Source organism: Oncorhynchus keta, chromosome 29, assembly GCF_023373465.1.
Source record: "Oncorhynchus keta strain PuntledgeMale-10-30-2019 chromosome 29, Oket_V2, whole genome shotgun sequence".
Taxonomy (NCBI): Eukaryota; Metazoa; Chordata; class Actinopteri; order Salmoniformes; family Salmonidae; genus Oncorhynchus; species Oncorhynchus keta.
Window position 1 is genome coordinate 18,392,886 of NC_068449.1, and position 26,920 is coordinate 18,419,805.

At 41.4% G+C, this 26,920-nt stretch overlaps 2 protein-coding genes and 1 long non-coding RNA gene across 3 annotated transcripts; 2 read left to right on the plus strand and 1 right to left on the minus strand.

Annotated features, from left to right (window-relative positions):
- Nucleotides 1-336: 336 nt before the first annotated feature.
- LOC127913618 (uncharacterized) lies at nucleotides 337-4,339 on the minus strand. Its single transcript, XR_008086189.1, has 3 exons — nucleotides 4,297-4,339; nucleotides 2,411-2,536; nucleotides 337-480 (listed from the first exon to the last, which is right to left on the minus strand). It is a non-coding gene; the product is annotated as an uncharacterized LOC127913618 (long non-coding RNA).
- A 12,186-nt stretch (nucleotides 4,340-16,525) lies between these two features.
- LOC118362372 (UDP-glucose 4-epimerase-like) lies at nucleotides 16,526-22,211 on the plus strand. Its single transcript, XM_035742648.2, has 11 exons — nucleotides 16,526-16,689; nucleotides 18,199-18,328; nucleotides 18,560-18,675; nucleotides 18,868-18,981; nucleotides 19,260-19,436; nucleotides 19,587-19,700; nucleotides 20,588-20,654; nucleotides 20,814-20,899; nucleotides 21,038-21,115; nucleotides 21,336-21,450; nucleotides 21,808-22,211. The coding sequence occupies exons 2-11, from the start codon at nucleotides 18,208-18,210 to the stop codon at nucleotides 21,873-21,875; spliced, it is 1,056 nt and encodes a 351-aa protein (XP_035598541.1). The 5' UTR covers nucleotides 16,526-16,689; nucleotides 18,199-18,207; the 3' UTR covers nucleotides 21,876-22,211.
- A 632-nt stretch (nucleotides 22,212-22,843) lies between these two features.
- On the plus strand, nucleotides 22,844-26,904 carry zbtb8a (zinc finger and BTB domain containing 8A). Its single transcript, XM_035742646.2, has 4 exons — nucleotides 22,844-23,011; nucleotides 24,714-25,573; nucleotides 25,668-25,837; nucleotides 25,948-26,904. The coding sequence occupies exons 1-4, from the start codon at nucleotides 22,947-22,949 to the stop codon at nucleotides 26,266-26,268; spliced, it is 1,416 nt and encodes a 471-aa protein (XP_035598539.1). The 5' UTR covers nucleotides 22,844-22,946; the 3' UTR covers nucleotides 26,269-26,904.
- The last annotated feature ends 16 nt before the right edge of the window (nucleotides 26,905-26,920 follow it).

Below are 26,920 nucleotides of genomic sequence, written 5' to 3' on the forward strand. Positions count from 1 at the left end.
CAGATCAGTTACAACAACCTTACTGAAGAGAGAAAACAGCTACAGATCAGTTACAACAACCTTACTGAAGAGAGAAAACAGCTACAGATCAGTTACAACAACCTTACTGAAGAGAACAAACAGCTACAGATCAGTTACAACAACCTTACTGAAGAGAGAAAACAGCTACAGATCAGTTACAACAACCTTACTGAAGAGAAAAAACAGCTACAGATCAGTTACAACAACCTTACTGAAGAGAGAAAACAGCTACAGATCAGTTACAACAACCTTACTGAAGAGAGAAAACAGCTACAGATCAGTTACAACAACCTTACTGAAGAGAGAAAACAGCTACAGATCAGTTACAACAACCTTACTGAAGAGAGAAAACAGCTACAGATCAGTTACAACAACCTTACTGAAGAGAAAAAACAGCTACAGATCAGTTACAACAACCTTACTAAAGAGAGAAAACAGCTACAGATCAGTTACAACAACCTTACTGAAGAGAGAAAACAGCTACAGATCAGTTACAACAACCTTACTGAAGAGAAAAAACAGCTACAGATCAGTTACAACAACCTTACTGAAGAGAGAAAACAGCTACAGATCAGTTACAACAACCTTACTGAAGAGAGAAAACAGCTACAGATCAGTTACAACAACCTTACTGAAGAGAGAAAACAGCTACAGATCAGTTACAACAACCTTACTGAAGAGAAAAAACAGCTACAGATCAGTTACAACAACCTTACTGAAGAGAACAAACAGCTACAGATCAGTTACAACAACCTTACTGAAGAGAAAAAACAGCTACAGATCAGTTACAACAACCTTACTGAAGAGAAAAAACAGCTACAGATCAGTTACAACAACCTTACTGAAGAGAACAAACAGCTACAGATCAGTTACAACAACCTTACTGAAGAGAACAAACAGCTACAGATCAGTTACAACAACCTTACTGAAGAGAACAAACAGCTACAGATCAGTTACAACAACCTTACTGAAGAGAAAAAACAGCTACAGATCAGTTACAACAACCTTACTGAAGAGAAAAAACAGCTACAGATCAGTTACAACAACCTTACTGAAGAGAAAAAACAGCTACAGATCAGTTACAACAACCTTACTGAAGAGAAAAAACAGCTACAGATCAGTTACAACAACCTTACTGAAGAGAAAAAAACAGCTACAGATCAGTTACAACAACCTTACTAAAGAGAGAAAACAGCTACAGATCAGTTACAACAACCTTACTGAAGAGAGAAAACAGCTACAGATCAGTTACAACAACCTTACTGAAGAGAGAAAACAGCTACAGATCAGTTACAACAACCTTACTGAAGAGAGAAAACAGCTACAGATCAGTTACAACAACCTTACTGAAGAGAACAAACAGCTACAGATCAGTTACAACAACCTTACTGAAGAGAAAAACAGCTACAGATCAGTTACAACAACCTTACTGAAGAGAGAAAACAGCTACAGATCAGTTACAACAACCTTACTGAAGAGAGAAAACAGCTACAGATCAGTTACAACAACCTTACTGAAGAGAGAAAACAGCTACAGATCAGTTACAACAACCTTACTGAAGAGAACAAACAGCTACAGATCAGTTACAACAACCTTACTGAAGAGAGAAAACAGCTACAGATCAGTTACAACAACCTTACTGAAGAGAGAAAACAGCTACAGATCAGTTACAACAACCTTACTGAAGAGAAAAAACAGCTACAGATCAGTTACAACAACCTTACTGAAGAGAAAAACAGCTACAGATCAGTTACAACAACCTTACTGAAGAGAGAAAACAGCTACAGATCAGTTACAACAACCTTACTGAAGAGAGAAAACAGCTACAGATCAGTTACAACAACCTTACTGAAGAGAGAAAACAGCTACAGATCAGTTACAACAACCTTACTGAAGAGAAAAACAGCTACAGATCAGTTACAACAACCTTACTGAAGAGAGAAAACAGCTACAGATCAGTTACAACAACCTTACTGAAGAGAACAAACAGCTACAGATCAGTTACAACAACCTTACTGAAGAGAAAAAACAGCTACAGATCAGTTACAACAACCTTACTGAAGAGAGAAAACAGCTACAGATCAGTTACAACAACCTTACTGAAGAGAACAAACAGCTACAGATCAGTTACAACAACCTTACTGAAGAGAACAAACAGCTACAGATCAGTTACAACAACCTTACTGAAGAGAGAAAACAGCTACAGATCAGTTACAACAACCTTACTGAAGAGAGAAAACAGCTACAGATCAGTTACAACAACCTTACTGAAGAGAAAAAACAGCTACAGATCAGTTACAACAACCTTACTGAAGAGAGAAAACAGCTACAGATCAGTTACAACAACCTTACTGAAGAGAGAAAACAGCTACAGATCAGTTACAACAACCTTACTGAAGAGAGAAAACAGCTACAGATCAGTTACAACAACCTTACTGAAGAGAGAAAACAGCTACAGATCAGTTACAACAACCTTACTGAAGAGAAAAAACAGCTACAGATCAGTTACAACAACCTTACTGAAGAGAGAAAACAGCTACAGATCAGTTACAACAACCTTACTGAAGAGAAAAACAGCTACAGATCAGTTACAACAACCTTACTGAAGAGAAAAAACAGCTACAGATCAGTTACAACAACCTTACTGAAGAGAACAAACAGCTACAGATCAGTTACAACAACCTTACTGAAGAGAGAAAACAGCTACAGATCAGTTACAACAACCTTACTGAAGAGAGAAAACAGCTACAGATCAGTTACAACAACCTTACTGAAGAGAGAAAACAGCTACAGATCAGTTACAACAACCTTACTGAAGAGAGAAAACAGCTACAGATCAGTTACAACAACCTTACTGAAGAGAACAAACAGCTACAGATCAGTTACAACAACCTTACTGAAGAGAGAAAACAGCTACAGATCAGTTACAACAACCTTACTGAAGAGAGAAAACAGCTACAGATCAGTTACAACAACCTTACTGAAGAGAGAAAACAGCTACAGATCAGTTACAACAACCTTACTGAAAGAAAAAACAGCTACAGATCAGTTACAACAACCTTACTGAAGAGAGAAAACATCTACAGATCAGTTACAACAACCTTACTGAAGAGAGAAAACAGCTACAGATCAGTTACAACAACCTTACTGAAGAGAACAAACAGCTACAGATCAGTTACAACAACCTTACTGAAGAGAACAAACAGCTACAGATCAGTTACAACAACCTTACTGAAGAGAGAAAACAGCTACAGATCAGTTACAACAACCTTACTGAAGAGAACAAACAGCTACAGATCAGTTACAACAACCTTACTGAAGAGAAAAACAGCTACAGATCAGTTACAACAACCTTACTGAAGAGAACAAACAGCTACAGATCAGTTACAACAACCTTACTGAAGAGAACAAACAGCTACAGATCAGTTACAACAACCTTACTGAAGAGAACAAACAGCTACAGATCAGTTACAACAACCTTACTGAAGAGAGAAAACAGCTACAGATCAGTTACAACAACCTTACTGAAGAGAGAAAACAGCTACAGATCAGTTACAACAACCTTACTGAAGAGAAAAACAGCTACAGATCAGTTACAACAACCTTACTGAAGAGAGAAAACAGCTACAGATCAGTTACAACAACCTTACTGAAGAGAGAAAACAGCTACAGATCAGTTACAACAACCTTACTGAAGAGAGAAAACAGCTACAGATCAGTTACAACAACCTTACTGAAGAGAAAAAACAGCTACAGATCAGTTACAACAACCTTACTGAAGAGAGAAAACAGCTACAGATCAGTTACAACAACCTTACTGAAGAGAAAAAACAGCTACAGATCAGTTACAACAACCTTACTGAAGAGAGAAAACAGCTACAGATCAGTTACAACAACCTTACTGAAGAGAACAAACAGCTACAGATCAGTTACAACAACCTTACTGAAGAGAGAAAACAGCTACAGATCAGTTACAACAACCTTACTGAAGAGAGAAAACAGCTACAGATCAGTTACAACAACCTTACTGAAGAGAGAAAACAGCTACAGATCAGTTACAACAACCTTACTGAAGAGAGAAAACAGCTACAGATCAGTTACAACAACCTTACTGAAGAGAACAAACAGCTACAGATCAGTTACAACAACCTTACTGAAGAGAGAAAACAGCTACAGATCAGTTACAACAACCTTACTGAAGAGAGAAAACAGCTACAGATCAGTTACAACAACCTTACTGAAGAGAGAAAACAGCTACAGATCAGTTACAACAACCTTACTAAAGAGAGAAAACAGCTACAGATCAGTTACAACAACCTTACTGAAGAGAGAAAACAGCTACAGATCAGTTACAACAACCTTACTGAAGAGAGAAAACAGCTACAGATCAGTTACAACAACCTTACTGAAGAGAGAAAACAGCTACAGATCAGTTACAACAACCTTACTGAAGAGAGAAAACAGCTACAGATCAGTTACAACAACCTTACTGAAGAGAACAAACAGCTACAGATCAGTTACAACAACCTTACTGAAGAGAACAAACAGCTACAGATCAGTTACAACAACCTTACTGAAGAGAACAAACAGCTACAGATCAGTTACAACAACCTTACTGAAGAGAACAAACAGCTACAGATCAGTTACAACAACCTTACTGAAGAGAAAAAACAGCTACAGATCAGTTACAACAACCTGACTAAAGAGCGAGACAAGTTCACTGAGCTGGGTGAGTAATAAAGTGTCAAGTGTGTGTGTGTCAGTGTTAAAGACCTTTCTTCTGAAACTTGTCAGTCTATTTATGTTCAGAGAAATTAATGCTATTCCATGCGAGAAATTGCCAACTGAAGATCTCGTATAACGCTGGGTACTACTCCCATCACAGAACAGCAAAAACTGGCTCTAACCAGAATAGAAGAAGGAGTTGGAGGCCCCAGTGCACAACTGAGCAAGAGTACAAGTACATTAGAGTGTCTAGTTTGAGAAACAGACACCTCACAAGTCCTCAACTGGCAGCTTCATTAAAATGTACCCACATAACACCAGTCTCAACGTCAACAGTGAAGAGGCGACTCCAGGATGCTGGCCTTCTAGGCAGAGTTGCAAAGAAAAAGCCATATCTTTGTCATTATGGGGTATGTTGAGAATTCCTTTTTTAATTCAGGCAACAAAATGGGGAACAAGTCAATGGGTATGAATACATTGGACACAACTACTATTGTTCTCAACTTTCTGTGTGCTTGCTTTTTCTTTGTCATCTGTTAATATTGAAGTCAATAGGATTTATTTTTTTAATATACAGTTGAAGTATATTACATGTAGGTTGTGTAACCTACACTTAGGTTGTACACTTAGGTTGAAGTCATTCAAAATAATTTTTCAACCACTACACAAATGTCTTGTTAACAAACTATAGTTTTGACAAGTCAGTTAGGACATCTACTTTGTGCATGACACAAGGAATTTTTCCAACAATTGTTTACAGACAGATTATTTCACTTATAATTCACTGCATCACAATTCAAGTGGGTCAGAAGTTTACATACACTAAGTTGACTGTGCCTGTAAACTGCTTGGAAGATTCCAGAAAATGATGTTATGGCTTTAGAAGCTTCGGATTTGCTAATTGACATCATTTGAGTCAATTGGAGATGTACATGTGGATGTATTTCAGGGCCTACCTTCAAACTCAGTGCCTCTTTGCTTGACATCATGGAAAAATCCAAATAAATTAGCGAAGACCACAGAAAATAAATTGTAGACCTCCACAAGTCTGGTTCACCCTTGGGAGCAATTTCCAAATGCCTGAAGGTACCATGTTAATCTGTACAAACAATAGTATGCAAGTATAAACACCATCGGAACACGCAGCCGTCATGCCGCTCAGGAAGGAGACGCGTTATGTCTCCTAGAGATGAACGTACTTTGGTGCAAAAAGTGCAATTCAATGCCAGAACAACAGCAAAGGACCTTGTGAAGGTGCTGGAGGAAACAGGTATAAAAGTATCTATATCCACAGTAAAACGAGTCCTATATCGACATAACCGGAAAGGCCGATCAGCAAGGAAGAAGCCCCTGCTCCAAAACCGCCATGAAAAAGCCAGACTACGTTTGCAACTGCACATGGGGATAAAGATTGTACTTTTTGGAGAAATGTCCTCTGGTCTGATGAAACAAAAATAGAACTGTTTGGCCATAATGACCATTGTTATGTTTGGAGGAAAAAGGGGGAGGCTTGCAAGCCGAAGAACACCATCCCAACCGTGAAGCATGGGGGTGGCAGCATCATGTTGTGGGGGTGCTTTGCTGCAGGAGGGACTGGTGCACTTCACAAAATAGATGGCATCATGAGGCAGGAAAATTACATGGATATATTGAAGCAACATCTCAAGACATCAGTCAGGAAGTTAAAGCTTGCTCGCAAATGGGTCTTCCAAATGGACAATGACCCCAAGCATACTTCCAAAGTTGTGGCAAAATGGCTGACTCAGGTACACCAGCTCTGTCAGGGGGAATGCGCCAAAATTCACCCAACTTATTGTGGGAAGCTTGTGGAAGGCTACCCGAAATGTTTGACCCAAGTTAAACAATTTAAAGGCTTTGCTACCAAATACTAATTGAGTGTATGTAGAAGTCTGACGACTGGGAATGTGATGAAAGAAGTAAAAGCTGAAATAAATCAATCTCTGTATTATTATTCTGACATTTCACATTCTTAAAATAAAGTGGTGATCCTAACTGACCTAAGACAGGGAATTTTTACTCTGATTAAATGTCAGGAATTGTGAAAAACTGAGTTCAAATGTATTTGGCTAAGGTGTATGTTAACTTCCTACTTCAACTGTGTATATATATTTTTCTTCTTACCCATTTTTCTCCCCAATTGGTAGTTACAGTCTGTCCTATTGTTGCAACTCCCGTACGGACTTGGGATAGGCGACGGTTGAGAGCCATGCCTCCTTGGAAACACAACCCTGCCAAGCCGCACTGCTTCTTGACACACTGCTCGCTTAACCCGGACGCCAGCTGCGCCAATGTGTTGGAGGAAACATTGTACAACTTGCGACCGAAGTCAGCGTGCATGCGCCAGGCCCGCCACAGGGAGTCACTAGAGCGCGATAGTACAAGGACATCCCGGGCGGCCAAACCCTCCCCTAACCTGGACGACGCTGGGCCAATTGTGCGCCGCCTTATTGAGCTGCCGGTCGCGGCAGGGTGCAGCACAGCCTGGGATCGAACCCGGGTCTGTAGTGACACCTCAAGCACAGCAATGCAGTGCCTTAGATTGCTGCGCTGCTTGGGAGGCCCAATAGCAACTATTTCACAAGCAAGATATTTGAAGTGGCTTTAAGATATCAAGCACGCAAAATGCACAATTGCGCAACGGCCATTTATCAGGGGGTGCTGTAGCATGGGTGCACCCCTACTTCCCGCGGCTATGGCTACAACTTCAACGTTTTATAGTTTATATTTTAATACATGAATACTAGCAGTGGGTGTTATAATTAGTGTTAGTGTTTGTGTTTGAGTTTTTGTTTCCTCATTTGTTTCCTCATTGGTGAACAAGCCCCAAAATAAATGTGCCTATGATATTAGTACGTACACATAAAGATGTAGAAAAATTAATCTCTCTTGAACAATGAAATTCAGAAAATGATGGAGCTCTATTTTAACAGTGAAATATAACAACAATAACCTATTGTCAACTCACAATTCATGACAGTCGCTGGATTAGGTTGTACATCAAAATATCTTGAATCATGCATTCCTGCTTGGACATGTTAGATGTTAGAAACAACATATTTATTGAATAGCCTACCATCTCAGTAGTCCATTACACAGTCTAAAGCAGAACGCGGGATGTTCCCCAATGCTGGAAGGGGGGGCCTCGAGTGAAAAGGTTTGGGAGCCCCTGGTCTAAATATATTTTCTATTGAGTGACGCCAACTGAAAAAGTGGCACTGGGGAAAATGTTAGAGACCTGTCAAGGGGTGTGATTTATAATCTAGAATAACAACTCATTTGGATGTTGGGAAGAAAATTATGCGATAGAATGTTATGCAGAAAAATATGTTGGTAGTACAAGGCTATGGTAGTTGGCTAGTTGGTAGTACAAGGTACAAGGCTATGTTTGTGCAAATAGAAATCAGTGATTTATGTTTACTATAGGCTAATGAAGCAATCAAAATGTGAAGTGACTAAAATATGACTAAAAATAAAGGGCATTAATTTTGATAATAACTAGACTAAATCATTATTCAAATGACAAAAAAGTGACTAACACTGAATTATATTTTAGTCAAAATTAGTAAGATTACACTAAATCTAAAAAAAAGAGTGCTAAAATTAACATTCATTTGGATTGTAAACATCTCTCACCACATAACCATTGATTAAATATATACGTTTATTGTGAAATGTAATGAGAAGATTGGTTTAATCACCAGATCACAACATAATGATACAGTATCTTTTTAATTGAGTCGTTTTAACTACTAGTTAATGCAATAGCAAGCAATGCAAGATAAGTGTTTCAAATGGACCTTAGAAGTGCTGATAGTAACATGCTACAGTTCTGTAAGTTACAGTAGATTACACAGTTTTCACATTAGGCAATACACTTACATTTCCCCAACAAAATTGACAGAAATGCGTAGTCAAGGGTCAATGTAGACATCCTCAACAATCAGTCATGCAAAAAAACATAGGTGTTCTGTCTGTAATCAAACGGAAGAAATTAAATGCAACAAATTAAATGAATGAAAATGAAACATAACGTTTAGCAAGCGTTAATTTGCATCAAACAGGGTTTTGTGCATTTGGCCATAAATTCTCATCCATATCACAGTGAATTGTTCATGCACCTCGGGAAAAATATTTTGGCATGGTGAATCCAAGCTTGACATTGGTCTGCATTGATGTTGTCGCATGCCTCATCCATTGTCAATAGAAAGGGTGGCACGCTCATGGGGATGGTGATCGTACACCTTCCACCTCCATGCTGCAAATAAATCCTCAATACGGTTGAGGAAGGAGAGTTTTGGGGCATGTACTGTATAGGGTCACGAATTGAGGATGGGCCCGTAACCATGCCTGAACCACCACTGCATTGTGGAACCTGATGTTCTACCACACAATGACATAGGTTAATCCTTCCCCTTGTTAGGCCTGCTCAATTTCATTGAGAAACACAATGAGGTGTGCAGCTTTGTAGGATACACTAATGGCCTACGTACTACCACACCATCTTCAGAGATAGCTGCGCGCATGGATATGTGTCCAGGCACTTGAACTTTGTCCAGGCACTTGGACAATCGCCCGTTGGCCAATGAGGTTCCGCACACGGCGCCGAGGATTCATCTTCATCAACAACATACAGTGCATTCGGAAAGTATTCAAACCCCTTGACTTTTTTCACATTTTGTTAGGTCACAGCCTTATTCTAAAATGTATGAAATAAAAACATTTCCTCATCAATCTACACAATCTACTGTAATGGGTGTATGCTGGTGGCAGGGAAGTCAGTCGCAGGAGAATGAACTTGGTATAAACGGAGTCGTTTAATAAGTGCTCACAAAACTCCGAAGACCAAAATATACAAAATAATAACAGTGGGCACAAAACCTGTCGCACGCCAGAACATAACATACAATCAAACAATCACCGACAAGGACATGAGGGGAAACAGAGGGTTAAATACACAACATGTAATTGATGGGATTGGAACCAGGTGTGAAGGAAGACAAGACAAAACCAATGGAAAATGAAAAATGGATCAACGATGGCTAGAAGGCCGGTGACGTCGATCCCCGAACACCGCCTGAACAAGGAGAGGGACCGACTTTGGAAGAAGTCGTGACAAATACCCCATAATGACAAAGCAAAAACAGGTTTTTAGACTTTTTAGCAAATGTATTTAAAAAATAAAAAAAATTATTGGAGATGATTTGGAGAGGCACACACCTGTCTATATAAGGTCCCACAGTTGACAGTGAATGAAAACATTTCTGCAGCGTTGAAGGTCCCCAAGAACACAGTGGCCTCCATCAATCTTAATCTCTCCATCAATCTTAAATGGAAGAAGTTTGGAACCACTCTTTCTAGAGCTGGCCGCCCGGCCAAACTGAGCAGTCGGGGGAGAAGGGCCTTGGTCAGGGAGGTGACCAAGAACCCAGTGGTTACTCTGACAGAGCTCCAGAGTTTCTCTGTGATGATGGAAGACACACCTCAGTAAAAGGCACATGACAGCCCGCTTGGAGTTTGCCAAAAGGCACCTAAAGGACTCAGACCATGACAAACAAGATTCTCTGGTCTGATGAAACCAAGACTAGTCAAGTGTGACCAGTATGGAGTTTTGTACTAAGAGTTGTGAAAACGTGTGAAAATAGTACCACAGCGATTAAAACAAACTGTAACGACAGTACCCACTACACCACATCCCCTTCTGCTACCACTGTTTCCTCTCAGAACACACTCCTGTTCCACACCAAGCTTCATTAAACAGATGGGCATTCAGGCCGATGGTTAGAGGCATCGATAACATTACAGTTGATGGGTGTAGATATATTAGTTCAATTCAAAGATATTCATCCCATAATATGAAATTCTGCTGGCCAAGTAGCTCTATAAGTTATATGGCACAGATGAGTATTATTGTACATCAGTCAAGGGAGATCTAATGAGAGAGATGGTTGGGGTGGAGTCTGAAGGACTAGCCACACTGAGCTCTCTACTGCTGCTGCCACTAATGAGGATATTTACCACAGTATTGACATTACCGCATCTGAGGGAATGGGTGTGTGTGTGTGTGTGTGCATGTGTGCGTGCGTGCGTGCGTGCGTGCGTGTGAGTGTGTGTGTGTGTGTGTGTGTGTGTGTGTGTGTGTGTGTGTGTGTGTGTGTGTGTGTGTGTGTGTGTGTGTGTGTGTGTGTGTCTGTGTGTGTGTGTGTGTGTGTGTGTGTGTGTGTGTGTGTGTGTGTGTGTGTGTGTGTGTGTGTGTGTGTAAGTTTTGTCCTGCTTTGAACGAATTACAGTAAATTGACAACTATCTTCAAGTAAAATGTTATTTGTCACATGCGCCGTATACAACAGGTGTAGACCTTACCGTGAAATGCTCACTCTCTCTCTCTCTCTCTCTCTCTCTCTCTCTCTCTCTCTCTCTCTCTCTCTCTCTCTCTCTCTTGTTTTTTCTCTTGCTCTCAGTCTGTCACTCATCCTCAGCATCTCAATCTGTATTTGTTAGCCTATAATAATTGTATTTGTGACTCATATCCGTTATATCAGATTGTAGTTTGTACAAGGTAATTAGCAGAAGGGAAGCCTCCACACCATGATGAAACGTCTCATGAAATCATCAATTAGCATGCTAAATGAAAGGAACTTTTAGTTCCGGTTGGTTCCTTCAGAGATGAGTGTCAATAAAGGTTAGGAGAATGGAGGCGGTAATGGGAAGACAAAGGGAGGGTAGGAATACATGTGTGAGAAATAGAGGGGGCGAGAGAGAGAAAGGAAGGAGAGATGGAGGGAAGAGAGAGAGTTAAGATTGGATAGACTGTGTCTCCCCACAGGTTTCTAATCTCTAATCAGCATTGACTAACACAGACTGCTGTGAAAGGTTCTCAGTGCTAATGCAGGCTGCCATTCATATGGAGCCTCTATATCCAGCAGGGACCAGTGGATGAGCTGAAGAGAGGAGAGGATTAACAAGCACTCGGGCAGGGAGAGGCACACATACACACACGCACACGCACACACACACACACACACACACACACACACACACACACACACACACACACACACACACACACACACACACACACACACACACACACACACACACACACACACAGACAGTCCCTCTGGATGGTCACATATTTCAGTCTTTCAGATAGACTCTCGCTCTCTTATTCTCTCTCTATGTGAAGGGACCAGTGATTTCTTTTGGACCATGCAAGTATTTACAGACTCCCAGTGGGCATTGCACCCTCTACTGCTGTGATTTGGAACTACATGCAGTGAAAGCGAATTGAAAATGTTGCAATTCAACATCATGTAGCAAATAATGACATAAAAACATACAAAAAGTTAACAACAGTGTATGATGCACTAAAATACAAACTAGTCCATTGATATGTGGTATTCTTTTAAGTATGATAACATGTAGTTAAGAAATGTCATGCTCTAGACGACATGCTCCGCCTAACACTTCCCCTTTGGTCAGTTTGTTACATTTTTCTGTAAGTTAAACACTGTTGTTGTTGTATAGACCCACAGCTCACCAGCTCGTCTCCAGATTCTGTCTGCCTGTCATCGCTGCCTTCCTCAGTATCATCATAGTAATTCCCCTCATCCTCCTCCTCGTCCAGACAGCCTTTCAGAACCCTCAGCTCTGATGGAGATACATATGAAAACAAGTCAAAGGTCAGTGTTTGACTGGAAAAACATCCTTTCTTACATATTGAGTCCCTTATGGTTGGTTAGTATCTGCAGCTCTGACTCACCCTGTCTGAGCGTTGTGAGACGGGTGGATGCAGATGTCTCCCACAGTGCATTGTGGGAGATGCAGAAGTAGATTCCTGCATCTGAGAGATGGAGATTCTGTATCTGCAGCTAGGTAGAGACTGTGTACACTACCGGTCAAAAGTTTAGAACACCTACTCATTCAAGGGTTTTTCTTTATTTTTACTATTTTCTACATTGTAGAATAATAGTGAAGACATCGAAACTATGAAATAACACACATGTAATCATGTAGTAACCAAAAAAGTGTAAAACAAATCCAAATATATTTTATATTTGAGATTCTTCAAATAGCCACTGTTTGCCTTGATGACAGCTTTGCACACTCTTGGTATTCTCTCAACCAGATTCAGCTGGAACGCTTTTCCAAAACTCTTAGCTCCGGTTGGTCCCTTCAGAGATGAGAGTGTCAATAAAGGTTGGGAGAATGGAGGCGGTAATGGGAAGACAGATCTCTGAGGGCTCTAACACTCCTGGCTGTAATGCAGAGACCTTACAGCCAAACACAATGTTGTTCCCAAGTGTAGTTGGACAGTTCTCTGGGGGCTCTAACAAGATGTTGTTCCCAAGTGTAGTTGGACAGGCCTCTGGGCGCTCTAACACAATGTCGTTCCCAAGTGTAGTTGGACGGGTCTCTGGGGGCTCTAACAAGATGTCGTTCCCAGTGTAGTTGGACAGGTCTTTGGGGCTCTAACACAATGTCGTTCCCAGTGTAGTTGGACAGGTCTCTGGGGGCTCTAACACAATGTTATTCCCAAGTGTAGTTGGACAGGTCTCTGGGGGCTCTAACGCGATGTTGTTCCCAGTATAGTTGGACAGGTCTCTGGGGGCTCTGGAGATGCGAGGGGCTGTGCAGGAGAGGAACGGCATATAGACATGTGAGCTTACATTTGGGCTGTTTTGACACAACATATCCACATGGCTTTTCAGAAATGTAATAATGTAGTGAATTTAAAAAATATGATTTATAGTTAAGTGCTAAGTTATAAAACTATAAACCATGTAACAGCAACAATTTCTATACTGTATTCATGGTCCAATAGCTTCTACCTGACTGATGCTATAATAATAATTGATTATAGTCACCAGAGTAGCATGGTTCCTGTCCAGTGAGCCTCAGAGTGGTCCCTTTCCGGCTGGCTGCCTCTCTCAGCTGACACAGGTTGGGGTAGGTACATCCATCAGAGCCACACACAGAACCATGTGCCTCACACACACACTTAAGTTCTTGTTCTCCCCTCCCACGGCCACTCCCCCTCCGTCCTCTCCTGGTTCTCCTCTAGACACAGCCAGCTACGGTGCTGGAGGGGCACCCCAAGGATCGGACTAACACACACACTCACACAGACACACACAACCATACCCCAGCCCAGGCCATAGCACCTGCATCCTACAGCAAGCACACACACACACACACACACACACAAATGCTCTCCGAGTCAAACACAGACAGAGCTATTTCTTAATAAAAACTTACAGAGAGAGGAGACACCAACGTATATCCAGCACCAAACTGCAGAAGGGTTGTTTCTGTAGAGTCAAATCCCCTGACTCAGTCCAAAGCTCGAGAAAGTTGATCCGGCTGTTAATCTGTGAAAGCCTGTGGTTCATGGGGCGGCAGGTAGCCTAGTGGTTAGAGTGTTGGGACAGTATTAGGAAAGGTTGCTGGATCGAATGCCTGAGCTGACAAGGTAAAAATGTGTCACTCTGCCCCTGAACAAGGCAGTTAACCCACTGTTCCCCAGTAGGCCATCATTGTAAATAAGATTTTTTTTCTTAACTGACTTGCCTAGTTAAATAAATAAAAACATGTGTTGTTCTTCTCTGAGCTGAATAATAATGTTCCCTTTTGTACTTAGTGCCAGGCTTTGTTTGGGCCTCCTGGAGATTGTTGGATTTTTATCTGTACTTGTTCCAAAAGTATTTTGTTTACCTTTCTCAAATATTTCCCCTCAGTTCATGTTCCCCCAGTTTTAGAGAAAGCAGTTGAGGTGTGAGGAAATTGTACCCCCCAAATTCTCATCTCTTCTTTTCTCCCTCTTCTCTCCTCCGTCACAGTGTCTGCCAGCGTTCCTTGGCAAGGCAGGACTGCCGCAAGGGTTTCAAAAATGGCACAACATATTATTTCATATAGGCATTCATGTGGGGATGCCTCCACTCCTTTATATCTGTCAACTGCACAGACCATACGGACCTTACAGATGACACACTGAAACACACATCTACAATACTATGACATCTAAATGTAGATTTTATGATGAAATCCTTTCGGTTGTATCATATTTCTCTCTCCCCTTGTCTCAGAGCCACACTCTCTAATGGGCCAGTGGGACATTGCTGGGTCTGGCAACTTTTCGTGTACGTCAGTGAATCTGTTTGCATTTTGGGAATAGATGGTTATTTAATATCAGTTGTACTGTGCAATTTTGAAACATGTTTTTTTCTTATTTGTTAAAGAAATTGTTTTAGGCCTACAAACAAAGAGGCATTGTTCTGCTTTGAGGGTTCGTGTTTCATTAGCGAAGACCCACTGGGCACAGATGTCAATTTAATAATGTCTATTCCACATTGGTTCAGTGTAATTTCATGGAAATTACGTGGAAACAACATTGATTCTATCAGTGTGTACCCTTTGGGGAGAGTATCAACAAGCTTATAAATGTATTGTGGTGTGTGTGTGTGTGTGTGTGTGTGTGTGTGTGTGTGTGTGTGTGTGTGTGTGTGTGTGTGTGTGTGTGTGTGTGTGTGTGTGTGTGTGTGTGTGTGTGTGTGTGTGTGTGTGTGTGTGTGTGTGTGTGTGTGTGTGTGTGTTCTTCGATGGATTTTTATAATTAGCGGGTATCGGCCTTAATCTGCTCTGCATGTTCTACGTTGTACACTGAGGATATTTTTGCAGAATTCTGCATGCAGAGTTTCAATTTGGTGTTTGTCCCATTTAGTTAATTCTTGTTTGGTGAGCGGACCCCAGCCCTCACAACCATAAAGACCATGGGTTCTACAACTGATTCAAGTATTCCTAGCCAGATCTTAATTGGTATGTCAAATTTGATGTTCCTTTTGATGGCATCGAAGGCCCTTCTTACCTTGTAGATAAACTCCCATATCTATTGGGTGAAATACCACAGAGTGCAATCACAGCAGCAATATTTGTGAGCTTTTGCCACAAGAAAACGGCAACAAGTGAAGAACAACCCATATATTTATTTTGATTTATTTTCCATTTTGTACTTTAAGTATTTGCACATCGTTACAACACTAGGTATCGACATATTATGACATTTGAAATGTCTTTATTCTTTTGGAACTTTATGAGTGTGAGTGTTTACAGTTCATTTTGTATTGTTTATTTCACTTTTGTTTATTCTTTACTTCACTTGCTTTGGCAATGCCAATAAAGCCCCTTAAATTGAAATTGAATTGAGAGAGAGGGAACGAGAGAGAGAGGAAGGGTTGAATTGTTAGACTTTTTTCTGAAGTTTCCATGCCTTAAATGTGGGCATAGATAGGTACATCTGGCCTCTGGCCAATAGTGCCCCAAGCTCTCTGCCACCACAGTCACTGTACTGTCTAATAGTCAAAGGCGTGGTTTCCATCGAGTGATTTCTGACGTCGGAGCATGTGAGGCTTCCTTGTTTGACGCCATTCACGTTTCAGTGCCAGGAAGTTAGCGCAAGTGGTCCGTAGATTTTCTAACTGAACCGGGTGACTTTACAAAAATAAAAGTCCTCTCTGATAAATAGAAAATAGACCGTATTTCTGTAAGTCAAATATTATAATTTCTGATAATACAATTATAACATCTTAAGTCTCCACGAAGAGAAAGCTCTACTGCAGGAATATATGTTTAAATAGTCATGAGGAGGCACAAAAAAGTTAATATTATTCAATCCAGTAAACATGGCTTTTATTTTGAAAAAAAAAACAGCTATACGCTACCGGATGTAGTATCTGATTGTTCTGACTTAACACAGCTCCACGTCTCTCTCTGAACAGGAAGCAAGAAATATGTCAAAACAGGACAGGGAGAGACGTCCCTTGTCTCAGGTGATAGCTTAATTCTGTCAAAGCAGCCCTTTACACACTCCTATATTCCTCGGACGTCTTCCTTCCCGGGAATACAATTAATTTGGTGTAAAGGACGTACAAGTAAGTATTTTCATTCATTAATGATTTTCTGGGTGAATGACAGTGTTAGGATTTATCCAGTGATGACAGCTTAGCAATAACTAAAATCAGAAGAGTTGAATGAATGTTTACTTGTTTACTGCCGCTATAAACTGTATAATGGATTTAAGACTTTAGTGGCGGATGACTTATTACAGACAGGATTGAGAGAGTCAAGCATAACATAGCAGCAGTCCAATGACATTTTATAACTGACTGATTATGCTGATGTGTCTCCTTGATGTCAGGAAATGCACAAAAAAAGGCCAGGAATCAGTCTTATTCCAGATCATGTTCAATGCATCTACAGTGTAATCTGATATTAGGGACACTGGCAATGTTCAAGAGGATCAAAACCGTAATGTCTCATGGGTAAATTGTGACTGACTGACTGACTGACTGACGGATCTACAAATAATAATGAGTAGTTATTTATGATGTAAAGTTATAAATAGGTTTGTAGATCGGTCAGTCAGTCACAATTTACCCATGATACATTATGATTTTTATCCTCTCGAACACAGCCTCTCTTTACTGCACCAATGTTATCTTTTCATCCTCTATATCCTGGTCGAACAGGTGCACTGAATGGTGACGTGGGACTGGGTGGGGTGGGGGATTGAAATTGAATAGCCGAACCGCATACCTCTTAAAAAAATTGTAGCTTGACAAGCCCTCCAGGTTTTATGGGTTGCTCTCTTAGACAAAAGGTAACCTGGGCTGTTCCTGAAATACTATTACAGTCTAATGAAAGTCCGATGAAATCAAAGTTTATTGGTTGTGTACACAGTTTGTGTTACATCACAAACAAAAATATAAACGCAACATGCAACAATTTCAAATATTTGACTGAGTTACAGTTCATATAAGGAAATCAGTCAATTGAAATAAATTCATTAGACCCTAATCTATGGATTTCACATGACTGGGCAGGGGTTCCGCCATAGGTGGGCCTTGGAGGGCATAGGCCCAGCACTTGGGAGCCAGGCCCAGCCAATCATGAGTTTTTTCCATGAAAGGGCTTTGTTACAGACAGAAATACTCATTTGTCTGTAATACCAACACTTTACGTTGGGTTTATATTTTTGTTCTGTGTAGCTCCTAACAATGCAGTAAAATGTCAAACAATTCAAATGTGTGGGAAAAAATACAAGAAATGAAGAATGGTGGGGCAAATCTGATTTAACAAGCCAAACAGCACTGTAGCAGTAATCAAATGCAATCTATACGTATGTACACTGGGAGAAATGACACAAGATGAGCAGGGAACATAAACTCTCTTAAGGGTTAGTGCATTCCTATAATCACACCATGAGTTGTTCATCATAAAACATGCTCCTCCGCATTTGTTTTTCCTGCAAAGCTCTAGACATTGATCTTTAGGATTTCAATAAGGTCGATCTGAACACGTCTCTAGTATGTTGCTGTGTCCACTAATGTTGTTGTCATGTGTGTTGCTGTTGTGTGATGTGTTCTGTCTTTGTAAGGCAGGCATTCAGGATGGCACAGAAGGTCCTGGTGACTGGGGGAGGAGGCTACATCGGCAGCCACTGTGTGGTGGAACTGATTGAGGCAGGATTCTGCCCCGTGGTCATAGATAACTTTAGCAATGCTGTCCGAGGTAAGTGTCCTTAGTTTGCCCGGCGTAACTTTGAGAGTGATAGTGATGTAACGCACGTTATCTGTTTGACAGTTACTGTTTGTTTTGGGTGAGAACAGTTACAGTAAAGGTGTGTGTGTGTGTGTGTGTGTGTGTGTGTGTGTGTGTGTGTGTGTGTGTGTGTGTGTGTGTGTGTGTGTGTGCACATGCATGTGTGTTGATCATTGTTCCACATCCTGATGTTTTATGGAGGAGAAGGAGATGTCCCTGAGAGCCTGCGGAGGATAGAGAAGATCCTGGACACCAGCATTGAGTTCCATGAGCTGGACCTGCTGGACCGCCCAGGCTTGGAGAAGCTTTTCAAACAGGTTAGAAACTACACTCATCCCTGCTGAACAGTGTTCCAATGCATTTGCTGTAACTAGGCACCAGAGTTTTACTCTTCAGGTCATGTGTTCCGGGACAGCTCCTGGCCCTATTATTAGTTTTGCTCAAGACATCACTCACCTTTGTCTTTATTAAGGGTTTACTTGTTTGTCTCTGTCTTAATGTCTTAACAGCATTCATTCAGTGCTGTAATGCATTTTGCTGGTCTGAAAGCGGTGGGTGAGTCAGTTGAGCAGCCATTGAGGTACTATCAGGTTAACCTCACTGCAACCATGAACTTGCTTGAGGTAAGTTAGAACACCCCAATCTCAGCTTGCCTTGCATCATTTGAAGTGACCTATTCTGTAATGACTGCTTTCCGAGAACTGCTACCTAAGTGCATGGGTGCTGGTGTGTATTGTTTTGTCTTAATTTATGAGCAGCTACTAATGTTTACGCAATGCTTGCAATAATCTCAACCAACCTCGGGATGTTAGTCTGTATGCTTAAGCGTGTGTGCTTTAGATTGCTGTCTCAACGGCTGCTGTCCGTGTGTGTGTCGTGTGTGCATCTGCATGTCTCCCAGGTGATGCAGACTCATGGCGTGCGCAATCTGGTCTTCAGCAGCTCAGCCACAGTGTATGGAGACCCCCAGCGGCTTCCCATAGATGAACAGCACCCTGTTGGGGGGTGCACCAACCCCTATGGCAAGACCAAGTACTTCATAGAGGAGATGATTATGGACCAGTGTAAGGCAGAGAAGGTACTGTACCTACTCCAGGCTCTCTATTCTTCAACACACACCCTGACCATCTGTCACATACATCCCATGCATGATAGATGTCCTGAATAACAGTTTGTATAACAATGTATATAATGATAATAATGCCCATACTACTTCATGTATTCCCAGGACTGGAACTCGGTGCTGCTGCGGTATTTCAACCCCATTGGGGCTCACTCCTCTGGGCTCATCGGAGAAGACCCTCAGGGCATCCCCAACAACCTGCTACCCTATGTCGCCCAGGTAACCACAAATAATGTTTATCCACCATGAATTATGTGGTATCCCACTTTGAACTATTGCTTTTCTAATTTCTGTTATTTTCACCGGGATGTAGTTTTGTACTCTGAACAAAACATATGAACGCAACATGTAAAGTGTTGGTTTCATGAGCTGAAATAAAAGATCCCAGAAATGTTCCATACGCACAAAAAGCTTATTTCTCTCAAATGTTGTGCACAAATTTGTTTACATCCCTGTTAATGAGCATTTCTCCTTTGCCAAGATAATCAATCCACCTGACAGGTGTGGCATATCAAGAAGCTAATTAAACAGCATGATCATTACACATGTGTACGCAATGCCACAGATGTCTCAAGTTTTGAGACTTCAGGAATGTCCACCAGAGCTGTTGCCAGATGATTTAATGTTATTTTCTCTACCATATTTTTAAACCTCGTTTTAGAGAATTTGGCAGCACATCCAACCGGCCTCGCAACCGCAGACCACGTGTATGGCGTGGTGTTTTGCGAGTGGTTTGCTGATGTCAAGGTTGTGAACAGAGTGCCCCCATGGTATCAGGGGAGTTATGGTATGGGCAGGCATAAGCTACAGACAAACACAATTGCATTTTATCAATGGCAATTTGAATGCACAGAAATACCATTACGAGATCCTGAGGCCTATTGTGAGGCCCATTTTCTTTTAAGGTATCGGTGACCAACAGATGCATATCTGTATTCTCAGTCATGTGAAATTCATAGATTAGGGGCTAATGAATTGAATTAAATTGACTGATTTCCTTATGAACTGTAACTCGGTAAAATCTTTGAAATTGTTGCATTTTTATATTTTTGTTGAGTATAATTGACTTAACTTTAGGTGCTGTGGCTTTCTATTCTCTAACCCAGGTTGCCATTGGTAGAAGAAAACACCTCAATGTGTTTGGGAATGACTACGACACTATTGATGGAACAGGTAATGATGACTGACTTTATGCTTAAAGAAAAAAGAGGGTTGATTGATATTCAATGCTGTTTTCAATCAATCAGTCATAACCTTGTCTGATGGTAAATGTCAAATCATGTTTATTTTACAGAAATGCATCCAATTGTGAATAATCCTTCTTCTCTATAGGGGTGCGAGATTACATCCATGTTGTGGATTTGGCCAAAGGACACATAGCTGCTCTCAAGAAACTGAAGAACAATTGTGGATGCAAAGTACAGTATACAGGCTGGCTTACCTGACCCCACTGTTACATGTTTCATGTGTCCTGTCTTTCCTCATTCATTCACAATTGCTCTTGTCACGTTTCTATAAGACAATGGATGAGACATTTTCCCCTCATCTCGCTCTAGGTGTATAACTTAGGAACAGGAACGGGTTACTCTGTGCTCCAGATGGTAAAGGCTATGGAGAAGGCCTCAGGGATAGAGGTGAGTGACTTGACCATTTTTTTTTAAAACTTCAGAGTCTTCATCCATCAGTATTCCTGTATTTTATATGTATTACTTCTTAATTACAGGGAATGGAATCCTTTTTAGGTCTTCATGTGTAGAAAGCAGCTACTTCAAGCGATACCTGTCTGACCGCTAATTTCAGACCAAACGATTTCACGTGGGGGTGGTTGTACTGTTATGATTGTCTTTGCCACAGATCATGTACCTGATTGCCCCCCGACGAGGAGGAGATGTAGCGTCCTGCTATGCTGACCCCCGTCTGGCTGAGAAAGAGCTGGGCTGGAAAGCTGACTTCAACCTGGAGAGAATGTGTAAGTAAACCTTTAATGAACTACCTACCACTTGCTGTAACTGTTACTCTGAGTTTATACATCATTTGTCATCACACCACGACAGCCCCAGTGCTCAGCACAATCCTGATTCTATAGAGCATAATGTATAATAATGATACGGGGCGGCAGGTAGCCTAGCTGTTTGGAGCGTTGGGCCAGTAACCGAAAAGTTGCTGGTTCTAATCTCCGAGCCAATTAGGTGAAAAACTGTCAATGTGTCCTTGAGCAAGGCACTTAACCCTAATTGCTCCTGTAAATTACTCTGGATAAGATCAATTATCTTCTGCTAAATGACTAAAATGTAATAATGTCATGCCTCTGGTAATGTCTTCCAAGGTAAGGACCTGTGGCGCTGGCAGTCCAAAAACCCAACCGGATTCACCAATAACGGCCCGTCTTCATGAGATGTTAATCTCATTGAGTACCTTCTTCACTTCCTCCTAAATTACTGGTGCCAAAGCAACAAAAAAAATATCACATTCACACATGAAGAGACCTCAAGACAAAATGAATGATTTATATTTCATAATGATTTAATATTATGTTGTTGATTCCTTATAGCTACTTTCACTAAGACTATTCTATAATGCTTAGATAAAAAAATACCATGTCTTATATCTGTTTGTCTTGTCATTTATATACATTTATATTGTCATAGACATGTTCTGTAATTATTTAATAGTTGAGTCTAGAGCTATAAAATGGGGAAATAAAATAAATTGTATTGTGTTTTGATTTCATTGGCGACCCTGGTAAGAGTTTATGTGTTGGGGGGGAGTATTTGAGGAATATTTATTGCTAATACATTTATTTATTTAACTAGGCAAGTCAGTTAAGAACACATTCTTATTTTCAATGATGGCCTAGGAACAGTGAGTTAACTGCCTGTTCAGGGGCAGAACAACAGATTTGTATCTTGTCAGCTCAGGGATTTGGACTTGCAACCTTCCGGCTACTAGTCCAATGCTCTAACCACTAGGCTACCCTGCCGCCCGGTAATAAAGGAGTATAAATACAGGAGTAATAAAGGCCAAGTTCACTAATTTTGTTGAACAATATTTATTTATGTTATTTTTATTGATTATTTGTTTTAAATTTTGATTTATCAGGGGGCGCTGCAGCACCCTCAGCACCATACTTCCTGTGGCTATGGGATAGGCTGTTTTTAAAACAAATAATCTGTTCAAATTGTGTTTTAAACAAAAATTAGGAGGATCAGGTATTTTAGGAATGTTACTATTTCAATACTTTCCCATTTCAAGGCCGAAAAGGGCGAGTATAGTCTCTAAAAGGGGCACTTGTACTTTAAGTGGCTCCTTGGCCCTCGGGCGCTCAGTTAAACACCCACGTCAGCACTGCCGTTTTTTCTCGGTCTATAAACGGGTTTCGGTCTTTAGGGCTGAGCAGGAAGTGGAGCGAATGTGTACCCCGAACCAGTAAAAGAAGGAGTAAAATTGCCAACTAAAAATAAAAAAATGGCAATGGTGACAGAGATGGGGGCGAATTTGGCATATCGGGCAACGGGCGAACCAAATCACCTGTGAGTATCGATACCTTTGTCGTGGGTAGAGCATTGGCAGAAACAGAGCGCGGGTAAGCAGTCTAGCCTATAGGGCGTAAGCGGGTCCTGCGGACATCGCTCGCCTGAGGAAAATGCACTAGGTTCCGCAGCACGGAAATTCTCTTCGCTGCTCATAGCCTACTGAGCTCTGGAGTTTGGGTATGAAAGGGGTGATCAATGGAACCAAAATCGGGTGTGAAGGTGATGCGGTCCGTTGGCCCCTGGGATAAAACTATGATTCGTATTTGTTTGTGCATGATCGATTGAAGTCTACCATAATATATCTGTTTTACTGTAATTCCATTGTGCGGGAGCTGTAAGTGGGCGTCTCTCCTGCGCTCCCGCACAGACACTGAAGCTACCCGATTTTATTTCGATGCGGAGTAGTCGCCTATTATTGTTGACAGTCATTTTAAGATATGGATGCGTAAATGCTTTTGAATTAAATGGTATATTGATTTATATATATTGGAGGGAATTAGTTCGTTGTTTTGATTTCTAGGGTATCCACTCCAACCGGGCGTTAAGTGGGCGCAGTGCTGCATGCAGCTCTTCGTGTATTCCATATATTTATTACGAAATGCTGATTTTAAAAAAAACGTTATCAGCTAATTAGATATAAGTAATTAGGGATAAATACATGTCTAAACGAGAACATTTTGACATGGTTTTAAACAACCAAAACCTACAATAAATCCACAAAGCAAATATGCCCTCTGCGTATAAGAGCAGCACACATTCATAATGTCTCATTACTGTAATTTTCTATTTGTGAAGAGTTTTCTGGTGAGGGTTTATATTCTCCTGTGGGATGATTGTAGGGTTTCGTTACCCGATGGTGTCAGTGAGTCGGGTGTAGCCCCTCAGATAATAAAACGCTTGATTGACGGCTGGGGCAGCCACTCACGGTGCAGGTTGGGGACTAGTAGGCTGACTCTCTGAAGAGTTGGATCAATGCCGTATATAAACCCTGGATTGTAGTATATTTATGTATTGGCCATTGAGAGGCTTTGAAGCCACGAGTCGGCCATATTGGCACTCCCTAGTAGGCCTAGTCCTCCATAGGAATGAATGGAATACTGCAGTATTTTAATTAAATGTTTCAAAGACTTAAATACATGTACTTTTGTCCATCTTGTTTTTGCTGTGGTGGGGACAGTAACATTAGTAATCTAAAAAAATATAATACTTAAAGGAATTTCTTAAAATATTGTTTACAGTTATTTTATTTGTATGTTTAGCTCACATAATATAGTTTAAAAGTATGGATTAAAATGAATGTTGCAAAAATGAAAGTAATTACTATAGCTTTCAAATTTTTTTTACAAAGTGGGGGAGTGCCAAGATAGAGGCACAGTGGCTTCAACACAGCACCCCACTAGTCATCTAGTGTGTATATAAATCATTGAGTTGGATTGGCTCCACCTAGAAAACAAAAGGCAGTCAGTGATGGTTACACAAGAGGATGAGAGTTGCAAATGTTGGGGTGTATAATTGTTTTCATAAATAATTAATTGAATTCACTTTTATTTCAGTTTATCCTGGTGGTGTGAATTCATATTTGTATGTTGAATGATTTTACAATCCAGATCATGTGATCAGTCTCAACAATTTTCCTCTTTATTATAATTTTTGTGTGACATTATATTCACCTGTCACATATGTCTGTTGTGTGTTGCAGACAGGCCCAGCGGTGGTACCATACGGACATCACAGCCGATCACCAGAGCTATCTGCTGAAGCAGTTGGATAATCAGAGGCGTCAGGAGCTGTTCTGTGACTGCAACGTTCTGGTGGAGGGCCAGCTTTTCAAGGCCCACCGCAATGTCCTTTTCGGCAGCAGCGGCTACTTCCGTATGCTGCTTTCCCATGGGGCCGATGACAGCGCTGAGCCGGTTAGCACCTCCTTCGAGGTCTTTAGCCCCGACACGTTCACCGTCATCCTGGACTTCATCTACTCTGGACAGCTGGACCTCTCCAGCCACAATGTGATCGAGGTGATGTCCGCTGCCAGCTACCTGCAGATGAACAACGTCATCAGCTACTGCAAGGACTTCATCAAGTCCTCCCTAGAGATCAGTGCCAAAGAGGATGATGTCCGCTACCTCAGCTTGTCTGAGAACAGCTATCCTCAGGCGGGTAGGGAGGACAACGCCATAGACCACCAAGCAGCCACCTCCACCAGCCCTCCCTCTGCCCTCTGGACCCACGACAGCTCCAGGCCCCAGTCCTCCAGGTACCTGGTGAAGGAGTTGGACCTGGATACTCCAGTCCTGAAGCAGGATCTCAGCTCCCCTCAGCCCAGCCAGCAGCACAGCCCTGAGGTGGAGGTGCTGCCGGATGCAGAGGAGCCCCAGTTTGCCCGGCCTCGTGCAGAGCGCAGACGGAAAGGGGCTGGCAAGAGGAAACCCTACTGCATGCGCTCCTCAACAGATGAGGCCCTGGCCATACAAGAGGCCCGGTCACAAATGGCACAGAAGGCAGACGAACTGTATGCCACTCTACCTACCATTGTGGGTGTTGTGGGACTCTTTAACAAAGGTGAGCGCGGTGATATTATTATTGACCCTTACTAATGATTAGGTTCTTAGGGTTAAAACAGGTTCTAATTAATGTCCCCCAAATCTCACTTTAGACCCTAACCCCTCCATGCGCTTCAAGTGCCCGTTCTGCACTCACACGGTCAAGAGGAAGGCAGACCTGAAGAGGCACCTGCGCTGTCACACGGGCGAGCGGCCATATCCCTGCCAGGCCTGCAACAAACGCTTCACCCGCCTGGAGCACCTTCGCAGCCACTTCGAGACGGTGAGTCATGTAGGGCTAAAACATGGTGGGCAGATTTACAGGTGTAGACATTCTATTAGTGTTTTTCCTGTATAATTTCTCAATTTGTTTCCCTGATTGATGCTCTACAGATCCATCAGGCCAGGAAGCTGGTGTGCAGGAAGTGTAAGCGTCAGGTGACAGAGCAAAGTGGGCGAGTAGTGTGTGAGGGCTTGCGGCGCTACCGAATGTGTACTGAGTGCATCCAGGAGACGGGCTGTGAGGATCTGCCTATCGATGGCCTGGAGGGGGCTAGCGAGGAGCCTGCCCTGTTGCTGGGGGTGGACGGGGAGGAGGAGGATGGAGACACACAGAGGAGTTGGCTGGTAACCGATGATGACGACCTGGCAGAAGATTCAGGAGCTGACCTTATCATCCAGGAAGTGGAAGACAGCGATGAGGAGCTTCAATGAATGTGTGTGTGTGTGTGTGTGTGTGTGTGTGTGTGTGTGTGTGTGTGTGTGTGTGTGTGTGTGTGTGTGTGTGTGCTTGCTTGGGCACTTTTGTGTATGAGTGTCTGCTATATTTCTCAACGTTTATTGTCAGTGATTATATATAAATAAGCATCCACATTTTTAATGACTATTCATTGGAGAAAGTTATGTTGAATAATAATTGTTTATATAACTGTAAATATTAGAATTTGTAATATAATAGACTGCTTTTATTCTGAACAAGACGTTTTCAAGCTTGTATTTTCAGTTTAATATGAAAAGAAAAAGTGTTTGATATTCAATGTACAATGTTACCATTTTGTTTGTCAGCTTTTATCTTTCTTTGCATCAAGGGACGTCAAAGGGAAGTCAGTGGTGTTTATATATGTTTGCCAATGCCTTTCATGTTAAGTCAACTACAGTGGACAGTGTTTGCACGTTTTTGTGTAGAGAATGTTTTACTCTTTTAATTGTTTACTATTAATTGTTTGTTTTTATTTACAAATGAATTACTACACATTATTTTGACCATGATTATTGTTGATGTATCATTCATGTTTATTTATTATCTTTTATACTTATTTTACACACATAAAATTTATATTTTTATAAGAATTCCAAGTTGACTTTG